Source organism: Pan paniscus, chromosome 15 (genome assembly GCF_029289425.2).
Source record: "Pan paniscus chromosome 15, NHGRI_mPanPan1-v2.0_pri, whole genome shotgun sequence".
Taxonomy (NCBI): Eukaryota; Metazoa; Chordata; class Mammalia; order Primates; family Hominidae; genus Pan; species Pan paniscus.
Window position 1 is genome coordinate 95,412,861 of NC_073264.2, and position 12,399 is coordinate 95,425,259.

The 12,399-nt window shown below is 33.3% G+C and overlaps 1 protein-coding gene across 2 annotated transcripts in view; it reads left to right on the plus strand.

The window, feature by feature from the left end:
• Nucleotides 1-12,399, plus strand: part of PPP4R4 (protein phosphatase 4 regulatory subunit 4) — a 105,541-nt gene that overhangs the window by 81,151 nt on the left and 11,991 nt on the right. For both annotated transcript variants that reach the window (XM_003832814.5, XM_008958243.5), the window contains 7 exons: nucleotides 1,085-1,229; nucleotides 3,402-3,443; nucleotides 3,914-3,988; nucleotides 9,510-9,579; nucleotides 10,019-10,105; nucleotides 10,426-10,519; nucleotides 11,589-11,659. In XM_003832814.5, coding sequence (XP_003832862.3) covers nucleotides 1,085-1,229; nucleotides 3,402-3,443; nucleotides 3,914-3,988; nucleotides 9,510-9,579; nucleotides 10,019-10,105; nucleotides 10,426-10,519; nucleotides 11,589-11,659 — 584 coding nt within the window. The remainder of the gene's footprint in view (nucleotides 1-1,084; nucleotides 1,230-3,401; nucleotides 3,444-3,913; nucleotides 3,989-9,509; nucleotides 9,580-10,018; nucleotides 10,106-10,425; nucleotides 10,520-11,588; nucleotides 11,660-12,399) is intronic.

Genomic DNA, 12,399 nt, shown 5'->3' on the forward strand with positions numbered 1-12,399 from the left:
AGATCGAGACCATCCTGTATAACATGGTGAAACCCTGTCTCTACTAAAAATACAAAAAGAAATTAGCCAGGCATGGTGGCGGGCACCTGTAGTCCCAGCTACTCGGGAGGCTGAGGCAGGAGAATGGCATGAACCTGGGAGGCGGAGCTTGCAGTGAGCCGAGATCACACCACTGCATTCCAGCCTGGGCGACAGAGCGAGACTCTGTCTCAAAAAAAAAAAAAAAAAAAAAATGGTATTCAGAATCCAACTACTTCTCACCACCTTTTACTGCTACCACTCTGGTTCAATGTACCATCATCATCTCTTGCCTGAATTATTGTAAGAGCTTTTCCTATTGTTTCTCTTTTTCTGTTTTTGACTAGCTGCAGTCTAATTTCAACACAGTAGACAGATGATGCTTGTAAAACATTGTCAGATCATTTCACCCCTCTGCTGAAAACCTACCAATGGCTTCTTGTCATACTCAAAATAAAAGACAATTTCCTTACAGTAGCCCTCAAAGCCTCTTATTTACCACTCTGAGCTCTCCTGCTAGTCTCACCTTCACTCTGTTTAGGCATAGTGGCCAATTTGCTCATTTGGACCAACAGTAGAGACAAGCTCTCTATATTTGCTGTGATGCTCTTTTCCAGATATTCACATAGCTCATTCCCTAATTTTCTTTAGGTCTTTGCTTAAATATCATCTTTTCAGTGGAACCTTCAATGACAACCCTCTCTGGCCACCTGCTTTAAAGCTGATTAATCCCCTGCCCCTGGTACTCCCTTGCCTTTATTCCTCACTTTATTTTTCTCCATAGCATTTAACACTATCTGACAGATTTTACTTGTTTCTTTTCTCTTCTCTGCTCCCATACTAGAATGTAAGTTCCAGGAGAGCAGAGAATTTTGTTGGTTTTATTTACTGTTGTATCTCAGCATCCAGAATGATGAATGTTTGACACATAATAGACACTCCATGAATATATCTTGCATGAATAAATGAACTCTCAGGCTATCTAAAACTTGATTTTTCTTTGTTTTATGTTTCTGTTATTCTTAGTTATTAAATTCACTCAAGAGTAAATACTATTTTATTGTAGAATGAAACTTTGCTACCTGTTGCCCAAAGTGAAATCTACTCTGAAGATTCCTGCTGATAAGCATCTACTTCAGCAGTTAGAAATGTGTGTGAGGAAACTCCTGTGTCAAGAAAAAGATAAAGATGTTCTGGCTATTGTAAAAAGAGTAAGTATCACTCTTGCCACAATGTTGCATTTTTTGCATTAAGGCAGTAAGAATCTTAGCTTCACTATTTCAGCTTGACAGGATAGCCATATATTACAATATTTTTATCCTTGCTAAAATTGTAAGAATTAGTAAATGATTTGGTTGATATGTGCTACAACTGGATATGAAAGTTTTGAAGGGCACCTAGACATTAAACCTGTATTACTAGTAATATAAGCCCATGTTGAGAGAGTTTGACACATGTTAGGTGCTCAATAAACACTCTTCAATTAATAATGAATGTTTTATTCATCAGACTTTCTTTATAAGTGATTATAATCCAGTGAAACTTTGTTGGTAAAATTGGGAAAGTCACATTTTATAGAAACTTATCCCTGGAAGGGCCCTTTGAGTTAATTCAGGGGTCTGTTTGACTTTATAGAAGTTATATGCCTAGAAATATTGTGTCTACTTGAGATCATATTAGTAAGTAGCAGAATCAGGAGGACTAGAATAGAGACCTCTTACCTGCTCCTGAGTGCATTTCTTTGTAAATAATGTAACATTGTATCCTATGAGTTTTTTGTTTGTTTTAGCATGAGATCTTAGTATATGGATTCTTTGGAGATGTTGGAAAAACTAAACAGTAAAAATTTGGGTTAGTGAGCCACATCTTAGAATAATTTTTACTCTTCAAAAATTGTTTATGCTGAATATATAACTAATATTTTTATAAGTTGAAGTGAAATTATTTACTTTTATGAATCTGAATATAAACTTCAGGACACATCGTTTTTGAGCATTTATTTATAGTAAGGGAAATTTCCTTATTAGTATCATAAATAAATTAGCATACATGGTGAGAAAAGAGAGAATTCTTATTTTTTTCTCTTTTTTTCTAGAAATCATTGCCAGATGTCACATGAAGAATCTTTTAATTAAGTGATTTGATGACAGTATGAATTAGTATAGTTTTAGTTTTAATGAAATGTGAATTCTTCTTTCATTAACTGGTATAACCAGAAATACGTAGAGTTGGACATGCATTTAAATCTACACACACACACACACACACACACACACACATACACACTTGTTTCTACCAGACAGTTCCTTCCTTACTATTTAATATTTAAGTATAGAAGTTTAGGCAATGGAGTTAACTTGTCAAAATAATAAACATGAGATGGTTAATTACTTTTCCAGAATAATTTATTAATTCAAGAGACAATATAAGCTAATGCTATACAGGTGTAACAGTGATGTAATAAAATTAATGGATTATTAGTCTATAGTGGATTATTCTGGAGTACAGCTCTTATTTTCAGTGTGCTGCATATAGTGAAGCCAGTCTGTCCCATGGAAATTCTGTAGTATAATGAGACATTAGTATGGAAAACTCCCAGGAAGCTACACAAAACTTTTGGATAAAAATGGAATAGTTTCATCAGTTTTATAATATGAGAAGTAACTTTATTTAAAAATAATGGCATGCATTATGAATTTTTCATAAATTTCAGCAGAAAAAGCTTCCACTAAATTTTATGTTTGTCATGGATAGCTTTGGGCATATGCATATCCAAATGTACTTTATTTTGGCCATTAGGGTTACTCTTGTAGAATAAGTTTTAGAAGTACTGCCCTCTATCAGAGACAGAACCCTGGGTTAGATTGACCGTTGTTTTGATTGGAATAATTTGTTTCAAACTAGTGTATTCCAAAAGACAAATAGTAAATTGAGAGAATATTTTCAGAGCAGATATAAAATTTCTACAGAAGGGAACTAAGGATTATTAGGCCCCATGATGGCTTGTCTCATTCATATATAGCTAAAAGACTTTTTAAAACTTCAAAAGCTACATTATGTTTCTGAAAATTCAGAAAAGATTGGCACTGGGAGTTACTAGAAATTAGTTAGATTATATGCATTTGGTATTTGAAATATGCCTGTAGACTTGGTCTTCTTAAGGTTAAAAACTTTCAAAAGTTAAAATTGACCCTGGCATGATTGTATAAAGATTGATTGTAAGTACAATGTAGAATTGGGCAGAACTTTAGTTTTCTGACTTAGTCTTCCCCCTAGTGCAGAAGTCTTCTATTTGAACCTCCATTTGCAAAATAAGTTGCTGAGAAATGATTGGTTGTTTTAATTTAATTACTTTAGAATAATTTTAAAAACTTTCCTTATAGACTGTATTAGAGTTGGACAGAATGGAAATGTCTATGGATGCTGTAAGTATACTCTCTTTACCTTATTGTGTTGGTCCATTTTCATGCTGCTGAAAAAGACATACCCAAGACTGGGCAATTTACAAAAGAAAGAGGTTTAATTGAACTCACAGTTCCACGTGGCTGGGGAGGCCTCACAATCGTGACAGAAGGCAAGGAGGAGCAAGTCACATCTTACATGGATGGCAGCAGGCAAAGAGAGAGCTTGTGCAGGGAAACTCCCCCTTACAATACCATCAGATCTCAGGAGACTCATTCACTATCATGAGAAGAGCATAGGAAAGACCCACCCCCACAATTCAGTCATCTCCCACCCGGTCCCTCCCACAACATGTGGGAATTAGGGGAGCTACAAGATGAAATTTGGATGGGGACACAGAGTCAAACCATATCATTTATACTGAAAGGAATATTTTAAACTTGGCAGAAACTCATCACTAATGTTTCACAATTTCATTTTAAACTTTAAACAGTTTCAGAAAAAGTTTTATGAGAAAGATTTGTTGGATCAAGAGAAAGAAAGAGAAGAACTACTTCTTTTGGAAATGGTATGTTGTTTTCACATGCACACACATATACTCTTTTCTGATTAATAACTGTGTTTTTTTATTAAACTTAATCATTTCTTTCCATTTCACCATTTCACATTACTCTTTTTTCTTCTTAAATGATAGTCCAGTTTTTTGAAATCTGTTCTTTTATGAACTAGATAGAAAACTATATTTGAGAGCCTTTTAAAAAAACTACCTTGCTGAAGTATAATTGACAACTACATATATTTAAAGTGTACTATTTAATGAATTTTGACATATCGATGAAACCATCACCACAATGAAAATATGAAACATTTCTATTCCTTTAAAGATTTCTGCCCCTTTGTAATCCATGTCTTCTACTCTAGTCCCCAACAACCAATGATATAGTTTCTGTCACTGTAGATTAGCTTGCATTTCCATAATTTATATAAATGGAATCATATATTAGGTATTAATACTATTTTTGGTCCTGCATCTTTCTACCAACATAATTACTTTGAGATTCATCCATATTGTCGTATGCATCAAGAAGCCATTCCTTTTTATTTCTGAGCAGTAGTCTATATTTCGGATATATCACAATTTGCTTATCCATTCACCTCTTTATGGACATTTGGCTTACTTCTAATTTGGGGATATTACAAATATAGTTGCTTTGAACATTAGTGAAGAAGTCCTTGGGTAGACCTGTTTTCATTTCTCTTGGGTAAATACCTAGGAATAGAATGGCTGGTTTGTATGGTATGCTTAACTTAAAAATAAAATAAAACTAAATTTAAAAAAATGGCCGGGCGTGGTAGCTCATGCCTGTAATCCTAGCACTTTTGGGAGGCCGAGGCAGACGGATCACGAGGTCAGGAGATCAAGACCATCCCGGCTAACATGGTGAAACCCCATCTCTACTAAAAAATACAAAAAATTAGCCGGGCATGGTGGCGGGTTCCTGTAGTCCCAGCTACTCAGGAGGCTGAGGCAAGAGAATGGCGTGAACCCGGGAGGCAGAGCTTGCAGTGAGCCATGGTTGTGCCACTGCACACCAGCCTGGGTGACAGAGTGAGACTCCGTCCCCCCAAAAAACAAAACAAAACAAAAAAACCTGCTTTCAAGTGGTTGTACCATTTTACATCTACATTGTCTATGCTGGAAAGCTTTAGTTACCAGCCATACTATTGGGTATGTAATGGTATCTCATTTTTTTAAAAAATCTCTTTTTCTATTCCTGATGCCTAAAGATGTCAAGCATCTTGTCTTTGCTTACTGGCCATCTTTATCTCTTATTTGATAAAGTTTGTTTTCAGAATTTTAAGTGGGTTGTTTATTATTGTTGAGAGGTAAGAGCTTTTAATCCATTCTGAATACAATTTCTTTCACAGATATACGTATTATGAATATTTTCTTGGAGTCTGAGGCTTATCTGTTCATTTATTAATGGTGTCTTTTGAACAACAGAAATATTTGATTTTGATGAAGCCCAGTTTATCAATTCTTTCTTTGATAATTCTTTTTTGTTCCAAGAATCCTTTGTCTATCCCAAGATCATAGATTTTTTTCCTCTATTTTCTTTTAAAAATTTTCATTTTAGGTTTTACATTTAGGTTTATGATTCATTTCAAGTACATTTTTATATAACATATGTTTATTTTTTCTATAGGGAATATTCATTTATTCCAGCACCATTTGTTAAAAAGCCTTCTTTTCCCCATTGAATTGTCTTAGTGTCCTTAAGAAATATTAGTTGTACACATATGTGTTTATTTCTTGACTTCCTATTATTCTGTTCCACTTATTTATAAGTTTATCTTTTAAACAATACCAAACTGTCTTGATCACTGTAACTTTATAGTGTTTTTGAAATTTGGTAGGATACGTTTTCCATCTTTGTTCCCTCTTAAAATTGCTTTGGCCAGTCTAGGGCCTTTGCATTTTGATATGAAGTCTGGAATTTATTTCTACATATTTTATGTTTTTGGCATTATTATAAATGGAAGTATACATTTTTTTATTTCACTTTCCAGTTTTTTGTTGCTGGAGTATAAGAATACTGTTGATTTTTATATATTAACCTTGTATCTTATAAACTTTCTAAATTTGTTTATTCTAGAAATTGTTTTTTAGATTTTCTGAAACTAAATTTTATGTGTAAGTGATCATATCTTCTTTAAATACAGCAATATTACTTCTTTCTATTCAATATTTATGCCTTTTGTTTCTTTCTTTTGTCTTATTGCAAGATCCAGGACCTCCAGTAAAATTAAGGTGGTACAAGTAGGCATCCTTGTCTTTTTACTGATCTTAGGGTGAAACAGTTCAGTCTTTCATCATCGGGTATGATGGTAGAAATAGGTTTTATGTAGATTCCCTTTATCAGATTGAGGAAGTTACCTCTTACTCCTAGTTTGCTAGGAGTTTTTATGAATGGTTGTTGCATTTTGTTATATGTAGAAATGATATTTGATTTTTCTCCTTCATTCTGCTAATATACTGAATTACACTGATTTTTCAAATGGTAAACCAATGTTGTCTTTTGGAGATAAACCCTATTTGGCAATGGTTTATTATCCTTTTTCTCCATTGGATCCTTGGCTAATGTTTTTGTTAAGGGATTTTGCATCTGTATTCATAGATTCATAGTGAAATTGGCCTATAATTCCCCTTTTTGTCATTTTTGGGATTAGATTTGGTATTAATGTTATTCTGGCCTCATAAAACAAGATGGATGGTATTCCCACCTTCTCTATTTTCTGACCAAGTTTGTATAAATTGGTTTTATTTTTGCCTTAAGTGTTTTATAGAATTCACTAGTGAAGTTATCTAAGCCTGGAGTTTTCATTTTGGAAAGTATTTTGATAATTGATTCTATTTCCTTAGTAGACATTAGATAATGTAGATTTTCTGTTTCTTCTGTTGTCAATTTTGGTAAGTTGCTTCCCTTCCACCCCAGTTTACATGTTATTTAAACTGACAAATCTGTTGGCATGAAGTTATTTATAATATTCTATTATCCTTTTAATTATGGCATTAATCTATGATGATAACCATTTTATTCTTGTGTTAGGGATTTCCTCTCTCCTTTTTTTGGAAATTTTTTTTGCTTGTTTCTCTAGGGATTTTAATATCCATACCTAACCTTTTACAGTCTACATATTGTTATTATTATATCATGTCACTTAATAATACAAATCTCTTTACCCCCTCCACACCCATTCTTCATGTTACAGTTGTCATATGAATTATATCTGCATTGAAGACCCCACCAGACAATGTTGTAATTTTGCTTTAAGTTGTCATATGTATCTTGAAGAATACACTCTTAGTGTAAACTTTTACATTTACTCAGATCTTTACCATTTCCAGTGCTCTTCATTCATTGCTTAAGATCTAAATTTCCCTCTGGTATTTTTTTCCTTAAGATAAAAGAATTTTCTTTAGCAAATCTTGAAGCGCAGGTCTTCTGGTGACAACTTCTCTTATTTTTTCTTTATCTAAAATGTCTTATTTTTACCTTCATTCCTGAAGGATATTTTCACTGGGAATAGAAGTCTGGGTTGACAGCCTTTTCCTTACTGCATTCTAATAATGTGTTTCTGTCTGTCTTCTGGCCACCATAACATCTGATAAAATAGCTACTCTCATTTGAATTGTTGATGCTTCTTTATGAAGCATTGTTTTTCTCTGGACACTTTAAATATTTTTTTCCTTTAGCTTTTGTTTTTAGCAGCTTACTTTTGATGCATCTAGGCATTATTTACTTGAAATTTATCCAGTTTGGATTTGGTAATCTTGCTGAATCTGTAAATGTATATCATTCCCCAAATTTGGGAAGATTTGGTCATTGTTTATTTAAATATATATTCTCTTCCAATTTTTCTCTCTCTTATTTCTGGGTCACCAGTTGCACATATATTAGATCTTTTATTATTGTCCATAGGCCAAGAGGCTTTGTTCTTTCTCAATTTTTAAAAAAACTCTGTGCTACTCAGTGTGAATAATTTCTCTTGATGTATCTTCAGTGTTACCAACCCTTCCCTGTCATCTCCATTCAGCTGCTGAGCCTATCCAATTAATTTTTTTATTTCCAATATTATATTTTTCAGTTCTAAAATTTCCAATTGGTTCTTTTAGTGTTTTCTATTTCTATGCCAAGAATTTGTGTGACTAAAGTGGAAATTTTATTATTTCAGCAGCCTTTCAAAGCAAGATTAGAATTCAGGATTGCCAGTGGGAGAAACTGTAGGGAAGACTCTAAAAAATTTTAGGACCAAATGACCTAGCCCAAGACAAAAACAGACAATAGAAAGAGAACCGCAGATAATCCTGATACTGGAATTAGTAGACAAGGACTTCAAGATAACTGTGATTAATATGATCAAGATAATAGAGGCACACATGTAGAAAATGGATAACTCTGTTAATCCAACCCAGTGAAAATTTTCAGTTTTATGCTTTATTTCTGTTTTAGAATTTCCATTTGATTTTTTTATATAGTCCACTTCTACGTGGAAATTCTTTATCTTATTTTCTCCATATTTTTCCTTAGTTTACATGTGCATTTGAAAAGAATATTTATTCTCCACTTGTTGACTCTAGTATTCTAGCATGTCAGTTATACCAAGTTTGTTCAGAACTTGCTGTGTTTGTTGATTTTCTTGCCTATTTGTTCTGTTAGCATAAGGGCCTCCTGTGTTTTGGTAACGTTTTGTTTCATGATATTGGAGCTGGTTATACAAGTGCGTCTATTTTGGGAAAATTCATTGAGCTCTGAATTTGTATACCTATAATTTGTGTACTTTCTTTATACATATTTATATATGTATATTTGAGATGGAGTCTTACTCTGTCACCCACCCAGGCTGGAGTGCAGTGGCATGGTCCTGGCTCACTGCAACCTCCACCTCCTGGATTGAAGTGATTCTCCTGCCTCAGCCTCCTGAGTAGCTGGGATTACAGGCGTGCATCACCATGCCTGGCTAATTTTTTTTATGTTTTTAGTAGAGATGGGGTTTCATTATGTTGGCCTGGCTGGTCTCGAACTCCTGATCTCAGATGACTCACCCATCTTGGCCTCCCAAAGTGCTGGGATTACTGGCGTGAGCCACTGTGCCCAGCCTCTCTATGTATATTATACTTAAATAAAGCATTTAAAAATATCCAAGACCATTTTCTTTTCTCTCAATCTTTTTAAAGAAAGATATTATTTAGCCATTTAGCAATCTGAAATTGAAATGACCAAAGTAATGGATATTTTGCTAATGCGATTTAGGAAATACCATCTAGAAAATGAAGGGTAATTATTACAATGATACCAAACTCATTGTTTTAGCTTGACAAACCCTCAAGGGCATAATTCTGTAGATATGAAAAGAGCACAAATCTGAAAGAACCCTGAATTCTTTGGACACTAACATTGGAAAAAAATACTTCTTTTAGGCATTTTTATGAACTTTACTTGAATCTCTAATGCTTAATTTCTCAGAACAATTTTCTAGACCTACTTCAGTTGTACCTTTAATGCAAGATACTGTCTTAATAACAGGAACAATTAGAGAAAGAAAAGCAACAGAATGATGGAAGGCCCATGAGTGATAAAATGTTTGAAAAGAAACGTAAGTAGTTTTTCTATGTCTTCAACACTTAATTACATAATTAATGTTGCATCCTGGTATTCTGAAAGAACATGCTGAATTGTTTATTTGATATGGAAAATTGCTTTACTTTCTTTCATTTTTGAAAAGTCGTTTTTGAAAATTGGCCACTTAATGTGGTACAGATGTTAAGAGTACATGAATGAAAGGCAGGAACCAGAGTGGACGTTCAGATCCTTCAAAAGAAAAGCTTCAAGTCTGATAACAGCTGTAAGATTGTGAAATTGATCACTGAATAACAAAGATTGAAATATGTAAATATTACCAAGTAAGAATATTTGGAAAAGAAAGCTGCTTAGCTAGGGATAGTGATTCATATTGTCTGAGTTGTCTTGTGTATTTATGGAGATTAATAAGGACTTAGAGGAAATTATACAACTTAAAGCAGAATTTATTTTAGGTAGAGACACTAAGACACCAACGCAAAGTCTGCCCAAGAACATCCCCATTTCTGTTCCTGGACCATCTTCTGTCACCCCATCGACAAGTAAGAAATAACTTCTTTTTATATCTTTTTGTAATTTTTCTTCCTTGTATACAAATTGCTGGCAAAGTCACTCTATTAGATGAGATACAGTAGGATAATATATCTCATTCTAAAGCACTTTTCACCTTCTATCATTAGGTGTTTTGGTAGTTTTTAATTGGTAGTAAGGGTAAGAGATACTTCAGTGAGCTCAAATTAAGGAAAAAAGGCTAAAGCCATCTGTGTTTTACTGAAAATGATGATAGTTGGGGAGGGAATGGCGGTTGGAGCAGCTGAGGATGAACTGAATACATTTTCCTTTTTTCTGCTTATTGCTCTAGGTAAAGAAATCAAGAAATCCAAATTGATTCGAAGCCAGTCTTTTAATAATCAAGCTTTTCATGCAAAATATGGCAACTTAGAGAAATGTGCTAGGTATGATCTGTAAGCCCTTCAATTTTTAACATAATTTTTATCTTTATTCACATCTTCATATATACGAGTTTACATTTTATAAAAATCAGAATTAATTTTGAGGTTTTTTTTTATAGGCCAATATTTTGTGAGTTTTCTTCTGTAGGGATTGTTATATTTAAAAATAAGAGACCTCCAACAATTTTCACAAAAATAGGTATTCTGGCATTCTAGGAAGAATACTGACATGATACTATTTAATAATATCATAGAATCCATATATTATTTCATGAGGGAGATAGTAGTATATCACATATGCCACTTAACTTTTAATACATATGAGTATGTTCCATTATCTAAATGTATATAGACATCCCTTTGCTACTAATATTGTTTCTGTCTATAAAGAAGCCATTGGCATGTTCATATGATAAAGTGATCACAGCAGAGTTAGCCTGACAATAGATGAATGTCTGGTTTCCCCTTTAGCCCAGGAGACAAAATTACAGGCAGTTAAGATTAGGATAGAATCAATATAAATTAAATTACCACGATTTTTTGCATGTGCTATACAAACTGCTGTATGTCAATTGACAAGCAAAATAATTTTAAGAAAACAAATATCTTTAAAACTATTCCTTTGTCTATCAAGATAAATTATATGTTTCCGGAAAAAGTATTTTTCTTTTATTAAAGATAGCTTCTTACAGAATTTCAGCTGTGTTTTTGGGCATTATCAGTAGATCCATCAAGAGTACCTGGCCAATAGAGTGATCTCAAGATAGAAAAAAGAGATTATAACTAAAGATGAGTTTTATTTCCAAGAAAATTTTACCCATCTTAGCTGCCTTGCTTGAACCTCAAAAGAAAAACTGTAATTCTGATGAAGCAAAAGTTTAAGGAAATGCTTTCAAGTTATAGACGAAGCGTTGTGAGGCATGAATATAAAAAAAAAGAGAAATAAAAGCAACAAACGTTTCATAAGTAGAGGAAAGCATTAAAAAGAAGATTAAAACAGCACAAGTGTTAGATGACTGAGATTGTAAGAAGTGTGTTTTTGTATTTTAAACTAAATCATGTTGTTTTCTAGTAAAAGTTCTACAACAGGATATACAACTTCTGTCTCAGGGTTAGGAAAGACTTCTGTGCTTTCACTAACTGGTAAGTAGCAATCTAAGTTCTTCAAAAAGTTGCTAAATTTAACAAAATATTATTTTCCTTAAATGACCTATTTCTTTAGTACTAGATATAGTGTTTTCTTAAATCTATATCTTTATCAGATCCCTAAGAAATTAAACTTTTGTCTAGCAATTGAGAAAATATTTGACTAAACTATTTTGTCTTCACTGTGTCAAGACTCAAGAGTTTAGTACTTTTAAAATAGAAAAAGAACAAAAGTGATAGGGTATGTTTTGCCATACTGGGAAGGTTTACTGAGGCACAGACAAAAAGGTTTTGCAATAATTTTTAAGGAAGTTAAAAACAGCAGGACTTCACTGTAAATCTAGATGAACAGCTAGACATTTACAATATTATGTATTTGGAAGTTTGTGGCAGGGGTCAGCACATTTCCCTGAAGGGCCAGAAGGTAAATATACAGGCTTTGTTGGCCAAATTGAACTCTGCTGTTACTGAGTAAAAGCAGCTATAGACAGTACATAATGAATAGATATGGCGGTGTTCCAATAAAACTTTATCTACAAAAACAGGCAGTGGATTGACCCACAGAGTGTAATTTGCTGGCCTCTGGTTTATATAATAGAGCATAGAATTATACTATAAATAATGTAGACTATATTGTTAAAATTACTAGTGGCTAAATGTGTGTTTTTAACTTTATGCTTTGGAGATACTGGTTGAAAATTTTACTGTTGATCTATGGTAATTTTTTTAGGTGTAAA